This window comes from Phallusia mammillata, chromosome 2 (genome assembly GCF_965637545.1).
Source record: "Phallusia mammillata chromosome 2, kaPhaMamm4.hap1.1, whole genome shotgun sequence".
Lineage (NCBI taxonomy): Eukaryota > Metazoa > Chordata > Ascidiacea > Phlebobranchia > Ascidiidae > Phallusia > Phallusia mammillata.
The window spans coordinates 9,071,745-9,093,092 of record NC_137253.1 but is presented as its reverse complement, the minus strand read 5'-3'; the positions used below and the strand labels follow the sequence as shown (position 1 = coordinate 9,093,092).

General features: G+C 39.1%; 5 protein-coding genes across 6 annotated transcripts in view; 1 reads left to right on the top strand and 4 right to left on the bottom strand.

The window, feature by feature from the left end:
• LOC145215050 (myotubularin-related protein 5-like) overlaps positions 1 to 21,348 on the top strand; it is a 66,334-nt gene that overhangs the window by 36,508 nt on the left and 8,478 nt on the right. For both annotated transcript variants that reach the window (XM_080083695.1, XM_080083694.1), the window contains exons 30-36: positions 16,991 to 17,197; positions 18,007 to 18,152; positions 18,547 to 18,688; positions 19,269 to 19,482; positions 19,803 to 19,918; positions 20,414 to 20,557; positions 21,133 to 21,221. In XM_080083695.1, the coding sequence (XP_079939821.1) occupies positions 16,991 to 17,197; positions 18,007 to 18,152; positions 18,547 to 18,688; positions 19,269 to 19,482; positions 19,803 to 19,918; positions 20,414 to 20,557; positions 21,133 to 21,221 (1,058 nt within the window). The remainder of the gene's footprint in view (positions 1 to 16,990; positions 17,198 to 18,006; positions 18,153 to 18,546; positions 18,689 to 19,268; positions 19,483 to 19,802; positions 19,919 to 20,413; positions 20,558 to 21,132; positions 21,222 to 21,348) is intronic.
• LOC145215054 (uncharacterized) lies at positions 464 to 2,586 on the bottom strand. Its single transcript, XM_080083699.1, has 5 exons — positions 2,322 to 2,586; positions 1,923 to 2,174; positions 1,595 to 1,803; positions 1,236 to 1,405; positions 464 to 866 (listed from the first exon to the last, which is right to left on the bottom strand). Exons 1-5 carry the CDS (start codon positions 2,445 to 2,447, stop codon positions 547 to 549), a joined length of 1,077 nt encoding a protein of 358 aa, XP_079939825.1. The 5' UTR covers positions 2,448 to 2,586; the 3' UTR covers positions 464 to 546.
• LOC145215426 (uncharacterized) lies at positions 3,916 to 5,553 on the bottom strand. Its single transcript, XM_080084128.1, has 5 exons — positions 5,306 to 5,553; positions 4,776 to 5,027; positions 4,312 to 4,520; positions 4,076 to 4,194; positions 3,916 to 3,947 (listed from the first exon to the last, which is right to left on the bottom strand). The coding sequence occupies exons 1-5, from the start codon at positions 5,429 to 5,431 to the stop codon at positions 3,916 to 3,918; spliced, it is 738 nt and encodes a 245-aa protein (XP_079940254.1). The 5' UTR covers positions 5,432 to 5,553.
• On the bottom strand, positions 6,307 to 9,611 carry LOC145215052 (uncharacterized). Its single transcript, XM_080083697.1, has 6 exons — positions 9,393 to 9,611; positions 8,361 to 8,612; positions 7,575 to 7,783; positions 7,386 to 7,504; positions 6,938 to 6,994; positions 6,307 to 6,783 (listed from the first exon to the last, which is right to left on the bottom strand). Exons 1-6 carry the CDS (start codon positions 9,516 to 9,518, stop codon positions 6,464 to 6,466), a joined length of 1,083 nt encoding a protein of 360 aa, XP_079939823.1. The 5' UTR covers positions 9,519 to 9,611; the 3' UTR covers positions 6,307 to 6,463.
• On the bottom strand, positions 13,790 to 16,035 carry LOC145215421 (uncharacterized). The gene is made up of 4 exons (XM_080084125.1): positions 15,940 to 16,035; positions 15,401 to 15,652; positions 14,799 to 14,952; positions 13,790 to 13,923 (listed from the first exon to the last, which is right to left on the bottom strand). Exons 1-4 carry the CDS (start codon positions 16,033 to 16,035, stop codon positions 13,790 to 13,792), a joined length of 636 nt encoding a protein of 211 aa, XP_079940251.1.

Genomic DNA, 21,348 nt, shown 5'->3' with positions numbered 1-21,348 from the left:
GTTTAGAAGCCCCGATTTTTTTTCAGCACCTGTAACCACCCTATGGAGTTTCGCATACCCTAGGTTGGAACTATTGATCTTCAAAATAATTATCTTTTGAACTTCTACCTAATAAGGTTGTGTGTTTGTTTAATGATATGTTGAGGGGTAAACCCTACATGTGCCAGATATTAAAAGTCTCACGATTCTCCACGGACAACAGTTTATCTTTTGCGGGCTGAAGCCAGGTTCAATTACAGTTGAATCGAAGTCCTGCGTGATACACGCTTAAGCAATAAGTAAGAGCTCCAATAACTTGGGTCGATCTGGCGCATATCGACTATTGAACAGTTGAAATGCGTAACTTACTGTGAACTTTCAGCAGGCGTTTGAATAAACTATATAAAATAAAATCGTGAATCTTTAACGCTCTTAATGGCGGATTTATAAAAAAAGATGCATTGTATGGATTAGAAATCAATGTATTCATGCGTTGTCATAAACTCAAGAACAGTATGATAATGCATACACCGAACACATCTGAGGTTGCAAACAAACCACCAAAGTCTAGTTGACTTTTGTACCACACGGGGGCGCTACATTCGCCGGGACATCACACACAAATATAGCAGCAGGATCCGAGTTGAAAACGGTTCCTGCAGCGCATGCTTGGTGATAGGTTTTGCCTCCATAACACTGGTAGTAGCTACTGCAATCTTCTGCATCTCCGTATAGGCCATCGGTTTTGCCCGAACATGTAAATGGATTGACCTCTAGCACTACCGATTTGGCGTCGGTCGCAGTCTCTCCTATTTGGTTGTCTTCCACTCCGCACCAGTATCTTCCAGTGTCGCTTGCCTTAACATTTGAAATCACCAGCGAATAACCTGTTATGCACAGAAATGAAGTTAAGGTTTAAATTTGCAAAGTATTGACACCAATGTTGCGGATGCCCGTTTTCTGCAAATTAAGTTTTTTGTTGATTAGAGAGCTGTAGGTCGCGTGTGGTTTGGGTGCGGGGTTCGGGCTAAAGTTTGAATAAAACTCCCCTTGATTCCGGTCTGTCTTTGCACCCGCTCTCTTTTGTGCCACAATTACACCAACGTTTATATCGGCCGTGTTTTGACTTCGGTTTAAAAAAGATTCTGGTTCGGGTCGGGTTTGGCAATTGCCCTTTTGGGTTGGGACTGGGTTCAAGCACCAATGTCAGGCCCAATTCTGGTTGTGGAGTTACTAAGGTAAACCGTTGCGCTCACCGTTGAGAGTAGCTCGACCGACCCAATCATTGTATGCCTGATCGTTCTTAACGACCATCCCTGGCCCTGTATTCGAATGCATCATCAGGTGTTCATACACCTGGTCATATTCGTTTTCGTTGACTGGTCCTTTGTTCCACAAAACAGTGTGACAACTGCTCCCAAAACATCTGCGAAAACAAGGAAAGTTTAAGTGAGAGAAAAAAAAACAGTGAAAAGAAAGGTCATTGAAACGAAGAAAGTATGTATAACATGCTGTTAAAGTGTGGCTGATTGAAATGTAAAATTAAACAGAATAATTCAAGCTGCTAAACATTTTTTTAGGTAGCAGTAAAAAAATGTGTTAAGGTTTCACTTACGTGCATTCAAGAGTGACAGTGTCTCCAACATTGGTCAAGACATTTTCGTCGCTTACGGAAAGAAAGTTGAGTTTTGGAATTTCGTAACTTCCATATCGGACTTGCATCCCAACAGACTTTGCATCGACTCCAATCTCCCCATTTTCAGCCAAATCATCTCCTTCCAGGGATACTTCGCACCAGAAAATGTGGTTGTCGTTATATCCCACCTAAAGTGTATTTAGTTTTTGACTGTTTTTTTCTGGTTTGGTTTTGAATATGTTCTTATATTAGAATGCAATCAAATTACAAGCTGATAAATAAAAAAGAACCGTAAAGGTGAACTTACTGGTGCCACAACAAGAGAAGGTGTTCCTGAGCCTAACCATATGCGCCCTGCAAATTGAGAATCGTGGATTTGTTGATTTACACAAGTATTAGTGCTCTTCTGAAAACTGTTGCATGAGAATACTTTGGTCGAAAACGGAGGTCCATATCCTCTATACCAGGTTACCGTTACGGGAAGGTCTTCTCCAGTTGAGATTGAATAGTCGCAGTTCAATGTTGTTCCATAATCATAGATGGACAGAACATTTTCAGTCTGTGGTCAAAGAAATCTTTAATCAACGAAGAAGAAAAATTGTCTTATCCAATGCGACATGATTAACAACGTTTTCCCATGTGGATATATGGTCATATTATACTCGCAGTTGGCTTTTTGGTATAATTACTCGCTAAAACATCTTACCTCGAGAGAGACGGTCATTTGTTTCCAATCATCTGAAGCTTTGTTGCCTTTTTCTTTTGGTATTACGGCACCATGCAATACAGCACAAGCAAACATTAAAACACACAGGGAAATGTCCAGCTTCATTCTTGTTTTATGTTGCTTTTAACTCTTCCAGAGAAAACTTGTTTATGTCTAATTCAGACGCTTTATATAGGAAAGGTGCTGCACGATTTCCATACAACACTATTTATCCATTTATCGTGGTATCTACTCAAACTTTTGACATCCCAGAACGCAAACGTTGTGATAATTATACTTTATCTAACGCCGAAAAGACAAACAAAAAGCCTTCTTTTATTTGACTAATTTACGCATGGGAATAACTGCACCTTCGTTTTTGTTGATCTCTTGGATTAGTGTCTTTGACTTTTTACCTATTGACGTTCGTATTTATTCTGTAATATGTTGTTGCCTGATGTACCAGCTTGTAAAACTCTCACGAGTTTTAAATAGCATCACTTACTTCTCTGAGGTTAAAAAGTAGTGTCAGAACTAATTAACATTGAAGTGATGTTTGCTATGGTGTGGCTCTAACACAAGCTCTTGCGACATAAGCATGCATTCTTATACCTTTCATTGACCCCATACAGTTCACACAAGGAATATCATCTGGGTGATAGGCAAACGAAATGTACCCCATGAGAATATTCTGTGATTTAGTGCCAACCCCCAATCAAAATCCATGCATACGACACAATGTACAACATATTTCACAGTTCACAATTGTTTATTTGTGCAAAAGCACAATAATAGTAACCATGTAATACCGACAGAAACATTTGAAAGAAATTGTCGAAATGCAACCACACCGAAATTATCATTGAGGATTATTGCCTTGAACACAGACTGCAAACAAAGCGTCCGAGTCTAAATGACTTTTGTACCACACGGGGGCGCCACATTCGCTGGAACATCACACACAAATATAGCAGCAGGGTCCGAGTTAAAAACAGTTCCTGCAGCGCATGCTTGGTGGTATGTTTTACCTCCATAACACTGGTAGTAGCTACTACAGTCTTCTTGATCTTCATACAAGCCATCGGTTTTGCTCGAACACGTAAAAGGATTGACCTCCAGCACTACCGATTTCGCGTCAGCAGCGGTGGTATAGGCACCATTGGCCTCACCATTGCACCAGTATCTACCAGCGTCATTTTTCTCGACATTTGAAATTGTAAGTGAAAATCCTGTTGTACGTTGAAAGAATTAGTACAGAACAACAAATTTTCTATTTGTATTTTTTCTGATGCGGACTGCCACAGTATAGCAATGTCGTTTGAATGCTTTGAACTCACCGTCAAGTGTGGCTCGACCAATCCATCTATTTGCCGGCCGCTCGTACCCTGAACCTATTGAAGACGTATTGTAAAGTATCATTTTGTATTATAGATTGTCATAGTGTGGGAAGTAGACTGTTTTGATGAAGTCAGGAGTTTTGTGCGTTTTACAAGAAATTGTTATCAAACTTACTTTGCTTCACGTCACATATTTGCAGTAGAAACAAGCTTCCAGATCAAGTTACAGGTGTTAATTTGTGCTAACGCATGTCCCATTACGTCCTTTTGAGAGGTCTCGTGGACCATACTGTATAATTATTGTTGACAAAAGTATTTTTATTGCGGGAGTTGCTATGCTTGGAAGTTGTTCCTTGGTCTACGAAAACTTTTTTTGAGACCCCTGAGTTAAAAAAAAACGTAATGTGTAAGTTCTACCTGGTCCAGACGTTGCTTGATGCGACACTCTTTCGTAAACCATTTCATATTCGTTGTGTGTAAGGTTTACTGGTCCCTTATACCAGTAAGCAGACCAAGTGCAGAATGATCCTGAACAACTAAAGAAAACGTACGGGTTTGTTGTTTCTACAGCAAATGTTTTAAAAGTGTTCCATCCAAAAACATAAATGTGATTATTAGCTTAACAAGTCATCTATGAGTATTACTTTCCTTACTTGCAATTAAGGGTAACAGTGTCCCCCACGTTGGTGTTGACGTTGTCGTCGCTTACAGAAACTGCTAGACGTCTTCCATTTTCGTAATCTCCCTCCTGGACTCGCATTACTACAGATTTCGTGTCTACTCCAATCTCACCGTTTTCGCTAAATTCTTCCCCTTCCAACGCAATTTGGCACCAGAAATTGTCGTTGTCATAATACCCCACCTAACAACATATTTATTCCTTAAGTTTTAGCAGGCGAATTTGCCCACATTTAGACTGATTGCAGTTTAGATGGGGAAAAATGGGAAATAAAAGTGAATTTTCGATTTGAAATGAAATTTAAGTGCTTTTACTACTTGACGACCAGATGAATATGAGCATCATCCGTTCTCACTATGGATGATGAAACCAAATTATTGAAGTCCTTTCTTTGAAGAAAAAGTAATGATTGCAAACCGTTAGTAAATTGAAACTTACCGGTGCCACGACAAGAGATGGTGTTCCTGAGCCTAACCATATGCGCCCTGCAAACTGAGAATCGTGGATTTGTTGATTTACACATGTATTGGTGCTCTTCTGAAAACTGTTGCATGAGAAAACTTTGGTCGGAGACAAAGGTCCATATCCTCTGAACCAGTTGACCGTCACAGGAAGGTCCTCCCCCGTTGATATGGAATAGTCACAATTTAGTGTGGTGCCATACCCAACAACGGACAGTACTTCTGAGTTCTGTTGGCAAATGTAGTATTAACGTGTGGAGAAAGTATCATGAACAAATGGCTTATCTAAGAGCATTTCATTGTCCAAAGGTGTACGTTTGTTGTTTCACATAGACCTGATGTAAGTGAAGAGAATATTTTATAAAAAAAAACATTTGTTGTTTTGCAAATTAAATATTTCATGGAAATTGTTTTGAAAGAATATTGGTTCATTGAGGCATTAAGGTCGTTAACGATAAGGTCAATTAATCATATCTCTTTGTGCGATGTTTGAAGTATTCAACTTACCGCAGCGGTGACAGTCATTTGTCTCCAGATGTCTGGAGATTTGTTGCTTTTCTCATTTGGCACCGCGGCACTGTACGTAGAAGCACCAGCGAGCAGCACAACAAACAGAAACAAAACCATCTTCATTTCTTGACTCTTGATACTATTAACTCCTTATCAAAAGATATGCTCATGAAGGCGAATTCAGCCTCCCTATATAGCGACGAACCAACTTAATTTACATACAGCAGTATTTGTCCGTTTACTGTATTGGGTATCTACCTGAACTTTTGACATCCCCTATACAAACTATTACGAACATTAGTTTCTTACAAAGCACCAAAGACAAACGTCTTGTTTTAATTGTTTAGTTAGTTTATGGGAATATTCGCACCTTTGCTCTAATTGATCTACAAGACAATTATCCGGTGAACCTCACCCACTCACCTTGTTCGTTTATTTAATGATATGTTGTTGCCTTGTGTACCAGGTTGTAAGACTCTCACGGATGACGTCACTTACATTACCAGGGGTAAAATGTGGAGTTAGAACTAATTTACATGCAAGCGGTGTGTGCAATAGGTGACTCCAACACAAACATTTGCGACATAAGCAAGGGTTCTCACACCTTTTATTGACCTGGTACAGTTTAAACCAGTGGTTCTCAAACTCGGTTTTCGGGGCCGCATGCGGATCCCAACTACTTACTTTGCGGCTCGCACCAGACCTCAGAAAACCACCAAACATTGCTATTTTACCTTTCAAAGTCGTATTCTTTAGTGATTTTCTCAAGATTTTGTTTTTTTGCGGCTCCCCACACACTTAAAAAATACTTTTTGGCCCCGACAATAAAAAAGTTTGAGAACCACTTTAAACAGTGAATACCATCAGTGTGTTTTGTAATCAAGCAATGTGTAATTGCTTTATGAAAACAAATTTACACAATCTAATAAAACAACCTGGCTATCTACAAAGATCTATGTATCAGCATTTAGCGTTCTACATCAAAAATATTCTTTTCTCACTTTTTAAGTACCTTTATTTAAGCAACATCATGCATTGCAAGATAAGTAATAATGAAAAATCAACCGAAATAACTAACACAACATTTCCAAAATACCACCACGCCAAATTTAACGCTAAGGATTGCCTTGAACACAGACTGCAAAGCGTCCGAATCTAATTGACGTTTGTACCACATGGGGGCGCCACATTCTCTGGAACATCACACACAAATATAGCAGCCGGGTCCGAGTTGAAAACGGTTCCTGCAGCGCATGCTTGGTGGTAGGTTTTGCCTCCATAACACTGGTAGTAGCTACTGCAGTCGTCTGGATCTTTATACAAGCCATCGGTTTTGCCCGAACACGTAAAGGGATTGACTTCTAGCACTACTGATTTGGCGTCGGCGGCCGTAGTCGATACACTCATGGCTTCTCCGTTGCACCAGTATCTACCAGCGTCGTTTTTTTCGATATTTGAGATCGTAAGTGAAAATCCTGTTGTACAGATGGGACTTTGATTTAGGGAAGGGAAACAGAGTTAACTAGTATCTTTTTGTAGTGATCTTTGTCATTTACCCGAAATAGGATGATTTCTGATTTATTGTCGCTTACATAGTATAGCAAAGTCATGTGTATGCTTTCAACTTACCGTCAAGAGTGGCTCGTCCGATCCATCTATTCATTGCCTGCTCTCTATATCCTGCCCCTGTGTAACATGGATTAGACAGTATCATTTTTTGTAATATGTTCATGCAATGTTTCAAGAATGTTGTTGCGATAAACTCGTCGTGTTTTTTTTCGGTTTACCACCTATAGTTATGATACGTACTTTGCTTGACGTCGTATACCACAATTGAAACGCACTTTAGATTATAAATGTAGGTAGTATTTTATGCTCTGAAACAACGATCTTTAACATACCCTCTTAATTTCCTTTAGAGAATCCTCTGGAGCACACTGTCTAATTTTTGTGAACTACTACAGAAAATATTTCATTGTTTCATTGCGTAAGAGTTGTTTTGCTAATTTCGTTTGATCTTGAATTTTTTTATTCTAATTCCTTAAGAAGTTTGGGTTTGTAAAAGTTTATTCCCTACCTGGTCCACCTGATCCTTGGTAGGACACTTTCTCGTAAACCATTTCGTATTCGTTCTTGGTGAGGTTCACTGGGCCCTTGTACCAGTAAGTAGACCAATCACAGAACGCAAGAGAACAACTGCAGAAAATGTACAAGTCATTTATGTGTTCCTTGACAGGATAATATGTAAGTGTTAGTAAGTACTTACTTGCAACTGAGAGTGACAGTGTCGCCCACGCTGGTAACAACGTTTTCGTCACTCACTGACACTACAAGGAGTCTTGGGGTCTCGCCATGTCCATACCGAACTCTCATGACAACAGACTTCTCATCGATTCCAATCTCCCCGTTTTCAGCAAATTCTTCACCTTCTAACGATATTTGGCACCAGAAATTGTCGTTGTCATAAGATCCTACCTGAAATCGTATCTAGTTTTCGATTTTGGACAAAATAAACTGGTCATCTGGAGTGGGTGTAGTCAAGGAAATAAAAGTGGTTTTTAAACTATAATGAAATCCTGTTTCTGCCCCACTTGACGCAAAGTTGTAAACGGGCCTGAAGTTGGAGCCCGGACCCGAAAGTACAAGCCCGAAACCCGGCCCGAACCCGAATCGTTTTTGAGAAGCCCGTTATGGTTCGTAAGTTTGGTTTATCGATCTTACAGGTCTTTACCTTCCGGAACGACAAAGACAGCAGACAAGAATAGACAATGACTTCAAACAAGGCGTTTTAGGGCGATTGGGCATTAGGTCAGGTCTAGCAACTAACTGCTTGTCTAGTAAGTTTATGCAAACCAAACTGACACAGAGTGTGAAGTCAGACCCGTTTTTCTTAAGAAACCTAAGTGTGAAGTTGGTCTGACTTATAATTTTTACTTGACGACCAAATTAGTATAGGCTTTTCGCGTTTTAACTACGTATAGTGCGGGCAAAATCAATACATTATACTTGACGACATAGTGACTACTAAATGGGCCTATAAACTGAAACTTACTGGCGCGATGACTAGGGAAGGTGTTCCGGAGCCAAGCCACATGCGCGCCCCAAACTGAGGATCGTGGATCTGCTGGTTTAAACAAGTGTTGATGCTCTTTTGAAAGCTGTTGCATGAGAAGACTTGAGTCGAATCGCGATGTCCATATCCTCTGAACCAAGTGACTGATACAGGAAGGTCCTCCCCGGTCGAGATGGAATAGTCACAATGTAGTGTGGTGCCATATCCAGCAATGGACAATACTTCTGAGTTCTGTTGGTAAATGCAGTATTAACGTGTGAGGAAAGTATCATGAACAAATGGCTTATCTAACAGCATTTTACTCTATCGCACAGAGTTTAAGAGTGGGCCTGAAATGGGGGTCCGAAACTAACCGACCCAAACCAGATTGTTTAAAAAACATGAAGCCCGATCCTGGCTGAAAATTTGGTGAATATGCGTCAAAATACTAAATATCAAGCCCGAACACCACCAGAAAAATCTTGCATACCACATTTTACAACTCTGGCGTACCACATAGTCATTGAGTTTTAGTTTAAACCAGTGGTTCCCAACCAGGGCCCATGGCCCCCCAGGGGGAGTTATGTTCCGGGGGGCCACGGACGTATATTCACAAGAAACACCCACTGAAAGTCATTTTCACTTTAACTTTATTCCCGGATTTAATCGACTATTTCACATACTATTTGTTTATAGTGAGGTTTATCACGCTCATTTACTATATATTTAAGGCCAAAAACAATACCGCATTCCAACGCGACATTGCTATCTACATTTAAAGGGGGCCACAGGTCCTACATGGTAACTTGAAGGGGGCCACGAGGCTAAAAAGTTACTTTAAGGGGGCCATGGACCACGAAAGGTTGGGAACCACTGGTTTAAACGTTCTAACTGTCCAGTTTTAAAATAGTTTAATGAGTTGCAAGGCAATACATCATATTCCAAACGTACTCTAGTCATTGCATCTTACAAACAATTGCAAGAGCTACTATACTACAGTAATACAAAAAGCTACTACAACACCTTTATTACCTCTACAAAGACTGTCATTTGTCTCCAAACTTCTGAAGATTTGTTGATTTTTCTGTTTGGCAATTTAGCTCCATTAACCGAAGCACCAGCTAACAGCACAAGACACAGGCAAACTTCAAATATCATTCTTAACTCTAAAACTTAACTCTAACCCTTAGCTCTAAAAATTTCGATTAAGTCCAATTCAGTCGCCTTATGAAGGGACGATGCTGTATTATTTCAACACACCAATGTTTGTCCGTTTATTGTAAAGGGCCAATGACAACGAAAAACGTCCTTCACTAAGCTGCCTGTGGGAATGTTTGCACCTTTGCTTTCGTCGATCCCTAATCACATGGTAAACTTTTAGCGAGTGATGTTATTCGTTCGTTTGTTTGTTTGTTTGGTGACATATCACGTACCTCCGTTGGCCACCGAGATCAAAGTTTGAGTGATTCAACTCTAATTGCCACATAATCTACAAAACAACTGAAAATTTTCAACAAGAGAGAAGAGTGGCACAAGTACTGGAATGAAAACATCCCAAAGGGATGCGATCAAATTTTAGACCTAACCGCCCCGTTGTCAGGTTTTGAGTCTGCTTCCCCACATGAATGGGTTGTAGCGAATCACCTTCGATACAGACTATAGGCTACACCAATGAGAAACAGTTTCCAATCCTTACTGCCCCTACTGTGAAGACAAGGTGCAAGACACCAATCGCTTGGTGTTGAACTGTCCATCCACCCGAATTGCAGGGGGCTACAAATCTATATGTGAATGTGGCGAATTATTTTGACCATGATTGCGAATACATTGGGTCAAGATGTTGCACCATACGACACCACATAATCAGTTGCTTGAATGTAACAGAAAGGTTTGCATTTCACACAGAAAATATCATTATGGATGCGTTTTGTATCCAAAAAACGTGTACTTTTGTTATTATAGTGATTTTACACAATTCAGTACCAACATTTTTACAATTCTCATGTGACTAAAAATCAGCCTTCGACCAACAACAAGTATGCTCTTGTAAACAATCTCAGTTCCTTTATTTATGCAACATCATAAGAAGAAGTTATCGTAAAAAAACAAAACACTTTACAGTCACCATTTGAAATACAACCACACCTAATTAAACACCGAGTTTTATGTGCATCACCGCAGTCTGGCAAAGACTTCTCGATTCTAATAAACTTTCGTGCCACACGGAGGCGCAACATTTTCTGGAACATCACACACAAATATAGCAGCGGGGTCTGAGTTGAAAACGGTTCCTGCAGCGCATGCTTGGTGGTAGATTTTGCCTCCATAACACTGGTAGTAGCTACTGCAATCTTCTAAATCTTCATACAAGCCGTCGCTTTTGCCCGAACACGTGAAGGGTCCAAGCGGGATGACCTCTAGCACAACTGATTTAGCGTCAGACGCAGTTTCGCCTATTTGGTTGTCTTGAACTTCGCACCAGTATCTTCCGGCGTCGTTTTCTTCCACATTTGAAATGGTCAGCGAAAAGCCTGTCATAAACATGGCCTATTTTGATTATTTTTTTGAATAAAAATTCATTATAGAGTACATAGTTATATTATACTGTGCTTTAGTTAATTAAACAGCGATTTAGGATATGTGCAACAGGGTTACGTGATACAATGTTATATTTTAAAATTTAAAATGTCTTCTATAGTACTACTTCAAACTAATGATGATAATTGAAACTTGTTTCTATGTTCAGCGTATCAATTTGCTAAAATAGCACTCTTTGTGTCTTAAGTGGATGAATTCTGCTTATTTTAGTCGTTAATCTTAGTATTTCAAACAAAGTTTCTACCGGCTTTGTTAGTTTTCTACAAACAGTGCAGCTTTGCCCCAACCCAGCAGATAGAAAAAATATGATCGACACATGTTGTGTAGTTTTACACGTTCAAGGCTCTTAATGTTGACTTACCATTAAGAGTGGCTCGGCCCACCCATCTATTCAAGGCCTGCTCGTATCCCGTTCCCGCCATATGTCCAGTTTGCTTTTCGTATACCATTTCATATTCATTCTCTGCAACGTTAACCGGCCCCTTATACCAAAAAACATCGGCACAATAGCTTCCAGAACAACTACACAATACGATAGGGTTTAATTTTACACAATGAATAAACTATGTTTATATGCAGGGTTGCCATACCGTCCTTATTTCTAAGATTTGTCCTTATTTTAGAGGGCTATATCTTAGGAAAGTTTATTGTTTATTATTTCTAAGAAATGTATTTCTTTTTGTCCTTCTTTGACTTACGTCTTTATTTTGTCTTATTTTCAACACTTACAACTCAAATCCCTGCTAGAAGTAAAAGTAAACCTGGACCTGAGCTGCCGTGAGACGCACGAAGTATTTTTTTAAAAAACAAGGAGTTGCTGGAACAGATTGTTTCTGGCCCAAATATTGCATATGAAATGTCATGGCTCGTAGAAATGCAAAAATTTGTTCAAAAACGTTAATTTTTCGGTTGTCCTTATTTTTGGTTTCATGTCGATGGCAACCCTATTTATATGCATACTTACGTGCAGTCAAGAGTCACAGTATCTGTAACATTGGCAGAGCTGTTTTCGTCGCTTACAGAAACTGTATGAAACTTTGGGGTCTCATTCCCATATCGTACTCGCATGACAACAGACTTTGAATCCACTCCAATTTCTCCGTTTTCAGCCAACTCGTCGCCTTCTAACGATACTTGACACCAGAAGTTTGTGTTGTCGTCGTATAACACCTTGAAATAGGTTTTAACCAATTCAGTAATTTTTGAGTGTGGTCAACTATATGATAACTTCAAAAAGTGCTATTCGAAACAGAAGAATAACTAATGTAAGATAAAGTGGTTCTTGGGCGAATACAGCCTTGCGTTCCACTTCTTATGAATACCTGGTCTTTTCATGCCCTATTTTAAGTCACCGATGACTCGTACTAATACAACATCTTAAGTGGGACTTACTGGTGCAACGATAAGAGATGGTGTTCCAGACCCAAGCCACATGCGTCCTGCAAAGTGGGAATCGTACATCTGGTGGTTTGAACACTGATTGTAATACTTCTGAAATCCGTTGCATGAGAAGACTTTGGTCCAAGACCGAGGCCCATCCCCTCTAAACCAGGTGACGGTTACAGGAAGGTCCTCTCCAGTTGAGATTGAATAGTCGCAGCTTAGTACTGTGCCATAATCGACGATGGACAAAACTTCTGGATTCTATTGTTGTTAAATGCATCTTTTAAACATAAGACTATGTTCATTTATAATTAAGTACATAGCTAAAGGATAATAACTTATTTCAAAAGGTTTCTTTGAGAGTTTTTTTTTTGAAGTTTGTCAAGTAAACGTGACTTTTGATAAAGGCTAGATAAGGTGGCGCATGTTAGAGCAATATTTTGTTCAGCAAAAAGATACAAGTCAGTATTTGAGTGTAAAAACATCATCTTTCGACAGTTTCTATTCTCATCGTCAGGTAAAATAAAACCATCAGAAGGGATGCAACTAGGTACTTTACAACAGTAAACATTGGGGCGACGCGAAGTAAGGTAAAAGCAATAAAGCGGCGATAAAAACGCAATGGTTACAACCGGGTTTATCAGAGGCATTGGCAATATTTATTAAACTTTAAAGTTCGCAAACTTACCTCAACAAATACACTCATTTGTCGCTTAACCACCTCGGCAGCTTCATTACTTTTCTCATTTGCCACTGCTGCACCGAACACAAAAGCAACAGCGACTAACGCATATGCACAAATTTTCATTTTAGGTTGCATAATCTTAACTTTTCAGCAAAATAAAACGTAGATTTAACTAAAAACTCAGTCGTATAACAAAACTCAAACGTGTAACACTTAACAAGCACATTCCTGAAACAATCACCCGATGCAGCTTAGATAACTTTCCGCACTGTTATTGGTACAGTGTTATCAGACTTTTGGACCACATGCAACTTTTCACACGGAGCTCCGTTACACACAATAGTATGGTCGGTTTAGTGTTAAACCCACAATCAATAAGTTGGATTAATTTGCGGAACTGAAAATAGCAATTATAACCGCCGCGACAACCGGAAAAATATTCTACCGTCGAATTAGCCAATAATGAGGTCACCAAGTTTTGACTAATGCAATATGAAGTGTGCACATGTGGACGGCTGGTAATGTCTTTCTCTCACTCTTATCTTACGTCACCGGTGACCTCATGTTTTGCGTCATTGCACCGCTACTGTGAATCGTCAACAAAAACAAACAAACAAATAAGACTGATGACTTTTATTTTCACGCATAGATTGTAATGTACAAGGTTGATGCAAATCGTAATCATAAAAGCAGATAGGCAAATCATGACGAATCACTTTTGAGATCCAGGATTGCTTGTGGGTTGACAGCGGACTATTTATGGTTAGAAAACTTCTAGGACCACTGATTTGGCGTCGGTGCCTGTTTCTCCCAAATTTTTGTAACCCGAACCCCGCATTTCGCACCAGTATCTCCCGGCGTCACTTAAGACAACTTGTGATATAACCAGCGAGTCACCTGTGGGAATATAAGACAATTTTAAATAAGGCCTTGATCTATTTGTGTGAACTTATTTTTGATGCCGTGGTTAACACATGCAATTTACATTTTTTTAAATTTTTATAAACTTTAAATTTAACCACAAAAAGGCTTAGAAAATATTTGCAACATGATGAAGAAAGGAGTTATTCATATTGAATAAGAATTAAATCATGTACAAAATATATAAAATTCAATATTAAAATATTTACCTAATGCACAAAGGTTACCAAAACATATGTTCCAAATTTTAAACCTTAAACTTATTTAGTTGCACTTTGCAGCTGGTGGTGGTTAAGGATGTAGAAGTGACAAAGTAGCGCTTACCATTGAGATAAGCTCGGTTCGTCCATTGGTTATAGGACGTGAACTTGGGTTCCGTCCCGCGGAAACCAGTAACACGTGAGAACACCAACTCATATTGGCTGTCAGTAGGGTTTTCTGGTCCTTTGTACCAAAACACGTCGTCACAGTGATATTCTCCGCATCTGCCATGGGACAAATATAGATTAAAAAATTAGGTGTGTTTGTGTCTGTGGTTTGATTTGGTTTCATAGTTACGGACTATTATGGTCAATCGCAGATTTCGTTTTACTGCTTGTAATCAGTTATTCAGCGGAAAATATTCAGCTTAGTTGCACATTTCGGTTAAACGCAAGAATATCTGTATTTCAAGTTAGACAGAGGTGGTGCAATAAAATGTAGACGACACTCTACTTCAACTCAAGATTAAGAATGCATTGGCGACTTTAACTTCTGCCAAAACATGTAGTTTCAAACGGTTTGATCAGTAGTTACTTACGTGCATTGGATTGCTACTTCGCTGCCGACGCTGGTTTCGACATTTTGTCCACTGACTGAAACTGAGTGGAACTTTGGCAGTTCGTAGGGTCCCGGGATACGGAATACAACAGACTTTTCATCGATTCCCAGTTCCCCGTTTGACGCCAAGTCGTCTCCTTCCAACGATATTTGACACCAAAAGTTCTTGTTGTCGGTGGCTTGCACCTAACAATAACGTTAATCGTAACGAAAGCGATTTTAAAAAAAATATTCATTTGGAAATGTAGCGTTTAGATCAGTGCTTTTCAATGGTTTCATATGCTTGCGTCACAGTAACAAGTTTCGGGCGAAAAAATTTCGAACACATATAGGACTGAAACTTTTTCAAACACAAAAATGTCCCACATAACTAATGTGGTAAGGAAGGCTCCTCCACAGGAAGAAAATGAGTTTGTACCGTTGCTATGCATATTCGGGCTTTGTTGGTTACTGAATAAATGGTGATGTTTACACTGATTGCCTCGACTTTGGTTGAAAAAGATACAAATGCAGACACTTTAGACTACATACACACTTCAATAGTCTCTACAACCCCGTGTGCACGGAGAATCTGATTAGTGCGCGTTAGGATTTTAGATTCTGTATCTGGTTAACGGTAAATTTCACTACCTACCTCGGTTACTAATAGAGAGGGAGTGTTAACATCTAGAGACAATCGGCCTTGGAACTCAGAGCCGTAGACCTGGTGGTTGTAGCAGCTTTTGGTCAGCTTGGTGTAGCCGGTACATGACAAAACTTTGCCAGCAGATCGAGGTCCGTCTCCCTGGAACCAGGTGACCGTTACAGGCAAATCCTCCCCACTTGAGATGACATAGTCGCAATTGAGGATAGCTGGTAGCTTACCATTGTAGGTAACTTCTTCAGCCTGCAGAAAAGAATATTTGAGCTGGAATATTCATTTCTTTATGTTTTGTTGTAATGGTTCAATATACAAGAAGAACGCCTGTTGTTTAATAGTCACCCTGGCTCAGATTGAATCAGTAAATGACATAATTCTGTTTTAATAAACGTTTTACTTTGTGACTGTACCATTCTGGCCATCCAAAATATTAAACTGGTGCGTATATAACGTGCACAAATGCACTTTTCGAATCGAGTAGCAGGCCTTTTTTTACTACTGTGTCAAAATATTAGTTGATTTTTGCATAGTACCTTGGTAATGACCTTGACTTGTTTGTGAACAGCTGCTCCCTTGACCACAGCGCATACAGTCAAAAGTACAACACACAGACTAAATTCAATCTTCATTTTTCGGTTTACGATATTTCGTTGCTTTTCCAAACGTTTCTGTCTCGGAGTCCTTGGATCGCAGCATTTTTATACTATGTATCGGGCGTGGTCTTTGTAAATTTTACGACATTGACCTTTCTTATCGTAAATTTTCTTGAACTTTTGACTGCATGGTAAACAGACTTTATCTATGATAGTTTGTCGGGAAAAAACACCCGGACAGGTTTTTAACCCCTTTAAAATGCCAACCCTTTTGTTGAGTGACATATTTCCTACATATAAACCTTGTATGCGCAAAATTAGGTGACAGAAAATCCCTAAAAATCATTTGTTCTTTGACTTAACGCATGCAACTGTGCCATAAAGAGTTTTACAGCGCATTTTGCAATACAAATTGGCACATAGTATTTAGCCTCCCGTTAAGGATTGCAACACCGTTAACATTTTACCCCTTGGAAGAATGTTAGCAGTGAGTTTTATTGTATCCGTTAGTCTGCCGGTTGACGCAGGTTGTGGTTACCCCATGCTGTGGGAATTTTTATTCATGAACCAATATTGGAACTCTCTGAGGCTTTCATACGTCATCGGTGATTTAGGGCCTGTTGCAACTGCTAGAAGAAGCAAAGGGTTACCATTTAGAGCGGGGACTTTGGAGGTGTCAACAGTCTGCTATTAAACTTTTACATTGGTGTTTTCTAGAGTGCAATTTTTTGTGAGGTGATGCAAGTTAAATACTCACTCACAAGAATGTATGATACAGCCCCGTAGCTGCTGCAGGGCTGTGATAGTTGTTTTTCGATTACACCAAATATTTATAAAAACAGCTAAGCAAAATGTAAACAAGTGTACCAGGCAAGCCAACCTCTTGAAAAATAACTGAAAACTTGCACATATTAAATACATTTTTTGCAAACGTTGAACTAACGTTGTTGTTATCATTACTGCATAGCCAAACTTTGCTTTATATATTCAGAACCTGAAAAACGAGCCACAGGGCAAGATTCTGTTCGTGCCTTTGGAATTACCGGAACCGAAGCACATCCGGGTTGGTTATAAGTCCCTGTTGAAGTCATGTTTGCCAGCTGATCTCCCGCCCAGCACAAGTTTGCAGCAGCAACAACAACAAGACGCTACTAACGGTTACCTGAAAGGCGTTCAAGATAGTGGCTGGCTTGAACAGGTTGGTTTCTTGACTGCTTGGTGATTTGTTTGGTTGTTTTTATTGGTTTGTGTGCTATTGATATTATTTTTAAAGTATGGTTTTTATTCTGCTTTTTCAATATCCACAGTAGGTTGGTGGCAACATTTACAGTTATTATATGTCAATGTCAAGGAGCGTTCTTGGTAAAGCCACTGTTTTTAGTTAATACCATGACTAGTTGGTTAATCAAATAACATGGTGGTTGGTTAATTCGTTGCACCAGCGGACCTGAAAGTTTCATGTTGGATTACTTGATTGATTGGTTAAACCTTGTGTTTTGGCTTTGCTAATCGGTTACTTGAAAACCTTGTTGGTTGGTCTAACCTTGTGTTTGGTTGGATAAATATTATTATAGGTGCCTGTGTTTGCTGGTTTGTGAATTGGTTGCTTGATAATCGATCGTTTGAAAAGCTTGGTCGGTTAGCTATGTTAACGTCTAGCCAAACAGAATATTTTTTTTCAAATAAATGTCTGTTAACTGGTTGATTGTGCTGTTAGCCTGGTAATTGGGTTGGTTAATACTTCATGTTGGTATTTTTGTTTGCTGGTTGTCAGTAATTGTTGAGGTAACCCAAAAACCGAATAAAATGGTGATTGGCAGAGCTAGATGTTTGCTTGCCTAATTAATTGACCAGTTAACCGTTGGTTTCTGTGTTTGGTGGATTAAAAGTTTGTATTGGTACTCGTGGGTCGGGCAATTCAGCAACAAACTGAACCGTCTACGTAAATATATACGTGGTTTAATAAATATACAATGTACAGCGTAAACCCTTATTAATATCTTCAAGGTATCAATGCTTCTTCGTGCATCTGGTGTGGTGGTCGATGTGATGGACATTCGTGGAGCTTCTGTGATTCTGGCGATTGACGATGGTTGCGATTCGGTACCGCAGATTTCGTCAATTGCTCAGCTTCTATTAGACCCCTACTACAGGTAATTTGAATTGTGATCCACTCAAGGCGTAAAAACAACAACAAACAACAAACAATAAATAGTAATAAGATGCAGCTTGGTTTGTCACTGAGCAACCGTCATATATTTTGCGACACGAAAATTACAAAACATTTAATCTTGTAACTTTCGAGTGTTGCTATGCTAACGCAACTTCTAAGTAAATATTTCTTTGGAGAGGTAAACACTGAGAACATTTTCCAATGTCTAAACTACTGTTACGTTGTATATGTGTATTATGTCATATCACACGAACAGTTCTCAAAAAGCGTGCACGACTGACTTGGAAATTTCCCTATATTCATTTAGTATCAGCAATGACATTTTTGGCTGATAGGACTTTTTGTCATCTTATGGTTTTATTTCTCTTGTGCAGGACGATCGAAGGTTTCCAGGTTCTGGTGGAGAAAGAGTGGTTATCATTCGGTCACAGATTTAGCCACAGAAACAGGTTTAACGACATCGAGTCAAGCGGCTTCACTCCAGTCTTCCTACAATTTCTTGACGCCGTTTATCAGGTTTGATCTTCTTGTATGTTGAACCATCACAACAACTACAAAAAATATTTACCAAAGTCCCAAGCTTTACGTTAAAAACAATGCGAAAACAAATTCAAATAGCAATTTGCTGTTTTTAACTAACAGGTTGTCATTATTTTTTTGGTTTTTGTAACAGTTTAGATCAGTGGTTCTTAACCTTTTTTCCTTGCTGCACCCCTTTCAAATCACCAACCAATTTTCGCACCCCCTTTCAAATCACCAAATTTTCGCTCCCCTTTCTGTACTTGCTTAAATAGAATAGACCTAACCAACCTTAATGATTCAGCATCCCCCGCACCCCCTAGGAACAGTTCTTGTACCCCTTGTGGTTGCGTGCACCCCTGGTTAAGAACCCCTGGTTTAGATAAACTTGATTATATAAAGATCATTAAAATTTTGTTTCTGATTAGGTTCAGTGCACAAACTCCGAAAACTTTAGTAAAAGCGGATTTGCAACACTTGTATTCACAAGCTGGTTTCATCAATAAACCCGCTTTTAAACCTCTTTAATACCACAGGAATAACTAACATTAAACTTGAAATAAATTAACTTTGTCAGGTTTTTGCCCAATTTCCAATGTCGTTCGAGTTCAATTCGACTTTTTTGGAAGTACTCGCTTACCATTCGGTGTCGAACCGGTTCACGACCTTTCTACTCGACTCTGATTACGAGCGACTTGAAGCGGGTATCTTATTCGATAAAAACGAGTCACGGAGTTCCAGATCACCCGGTCGACATTCTCTTACTTCGACGAGCTCTATTTCTTCAGCTGGTGAGTACTTGTGACTCGACTAAAGATTAGTTCTTGCGCGAGTGTCATTCAGTTTTTCTTTTGACAGAACCACTTGTTGAATATATTTGTATTACATGACATTTGTGCTTCACAGCCCGCTATAAAATTGCTACTTTTTTCGTTTCCGTGTTTTATTCTACTGAAACTCATTAATGCTACAACTTAGCATTTACTCTGCGTAATTGGCTAAACTGAGTGTTAAAAACTAAAAATGACACAAACTTTTTGCTTTGAAAGTATTCAAATATTCATAAATGTTTCGCACACTTGGACATACAAGATTTTGTTTTGGTGTTTAGAGTCAGTTCGTGGAGATCGACTGATCAAATCATTATGGAAATACATTGATTGTTGCAACAAACGTTCTCCAGTTTTCCTCAATCCATTGTTCTGTCCTGATCAGCCTTTCAACCAGGTTTGTGTGGTCTAACATTTCGCAATGGTGTGCTATGTTTGCTTCAGTTGAATGGGTTGCAGATGCAACTGTTGCTTTTGTGATTAAAGTGCTTTGTTCAGCAATAGAACTAGGGCTCACTTTCGGAAGTGGATTGCGATATTGTACATTAGACTTCATTTACGAAACAATAGCCACAATTTTATTTTGTGAAAATACAACTTATTTTTTTAGTTTTAAGACACGGGACAAAAGAAATTCATATTTGTTCAATGTATTAAAAAATAGTAGGGGCCGCCCGGTGGACAAGACCCCTAATGTTTCCAAACAATGAGTTAACAGGGCGAACTTAAGCCTCACTAATTATTGCTAATATGTGATTTTCGCGCATTTACGTTTACAAACCAAATAGAGAATTAATACGTTTTAGTGGCCAACTGACCATATCTTCATTTTTAACATGTGTCTCTCCTAATATACCTTCAGGGTTTTAATGTAGGTTTTTAAATATTTCAGGTTTTGAGACCTGTAAGTGCGGCAAGTCGGTTAAAGATCTGGCCCTACTACTTGTGCGAGTCCTTAAGTGAAGGACCAACCTACGATGGTCTAATGGGAGAGCTCAATAGCGGTACCAGCCACAACGAACAAGAAGCAACTGAGGTGGGTAAATGTGTGCATGATATAAATTATCAATCTATGATTTGCGGCAGTGTCGCGAAGTATTCGTTTCTTTTTTCGTGTTTTAGGGCCTAATGGCAAAATACATAAGTAAATAATAATTTTAGAATTTATTTTTCGTTTTTTGTTACCGAAACACTTTCAGACATCACGTTAAAGTTGAAAATTACTGCTTTTTGCGTTTTTTTTTCGGTAATGTAGAGTTATTCACGTGACTGATACTCAAAAAGTGTAAGGATCACCGGTTTATGGTAAGCACACAGACAATATCGAATCCTGTTTTCTATGGCAGTGTTTCAAACTTTCGTAAAACTATAATACATAAAATTTTGTACAAAAACAAACTGAATAGGATGTTTATTAGGAACTTAATGAAACATAGGACGGGAAGCATTTCGTGGGTTCGAATCCCACCGTAGGCTTGTTTTTTTCTAGCCCATGCCTTGCTATGTGGGAGTGCTTGGCAGACCAATTTGAGTGTGCCGTAATGGCTGGCTGGCGTGAATGCTTTTAAAAAACGTGTCTGTCTTCGTAAAACTTAGTCCCTTTTAATTCAGACAAGTGAAGTTTGGGGAGGGGCGACCGCCCGGCGCGTAATTAATGGTTGTTATGACAACACGAGAGACGCCCAGCCCGACTATATCAGGTGAGAACATAAAAAGCTATTTAATAGTATAAGAGTGTTTGTAAATAATCTTAAACCATATTGGCAATAATTTCTATTTAAATGATAAGCTATTGTGAAATCAATGCTTTATCTTATAATATTGTTT

Coding starts and splice junctions, on each gene's coding strand:
- LOC145215054 (XM_080083699.1), bottom strand. CDS start 2,447: ATGAAGCTGGACATTTCCCTGTGTGTTTTAATGTTTGCTTGTGCTGTA. Junction 1,804..1,922: donor CTTCTCTTGTTGTGGCACCA/GTAAGTTCACCT, acceptor AATACACTTTAG/GTGGGATATAACGACAACCA. Junction 1,406..1,594: donor ACTGTCACTCTTGAATGCAC/GTAAGTGAAACC, acceptor TTGTTTTCGCAG/ATGTTTTGGGAGCAGTTGTC.
- LOC145215052 (XM_080083697.1), bottom strand. CDS start 9,518: ATGATATTTGAAGTTTGCCTGTGTCTTGTGCTGTTAGCTGGTGCTTCG. Junction 6,995..7,385: donor CCAAGGATCAGGTGGACCAG/GTAGGGAATAAA, acceptor CATGTTACACAG/GGGCAGGATATAGAGAGCAG. Junction 6,784..6,937: donor CGGACGAGCCACTCTTGACG/GTAAGTTGAAAG, acceptor TCTGTACAACAG/GATTTTCACTTACGATCTCA.
- LOC145215426 (XM_080084128.1), bottom strand. CDS start 5,431: ATGAAGATGGTTTTGTTTCTGTTTGTTGTGCTGCTCGCTGGTGCTTCT. Junction 5,028..5,305: donor AAATGACTGTCACCGCTGCG/GTAAGTTGAATA, acceptor ATTTGCCAACAG/AACTCAGAAGTACTGTCCGT. Junction 3,948..4,075: donor TCAAGCAACGTCTGGACCAG/GTAGAACTTACA, acceptor ATAATTATACAG/TATGGTCCACGAGACCTCTC.
- LOC145215421 (XM_080084125.1), bottom strand. CDS start 16,035: ATGAAGATTGAATTTAGTCTGTGTGTTGTACTTTTGACTGTATGCGCT. Junction 14,953..15,400: donor CCTCTCTATTAGTAACCGAG/GTAGGTAGTGAA, acceptor CGTTATTGTTAG/GTGCAAGCCACCGACAACAA. Junction 13,924..14,798: donor GTTCCACTCAGTTTCAGTCA/GTGGACAAAATG, acceptor ATATTCCCACAG/GTGACTCGCTGGTTATATCA.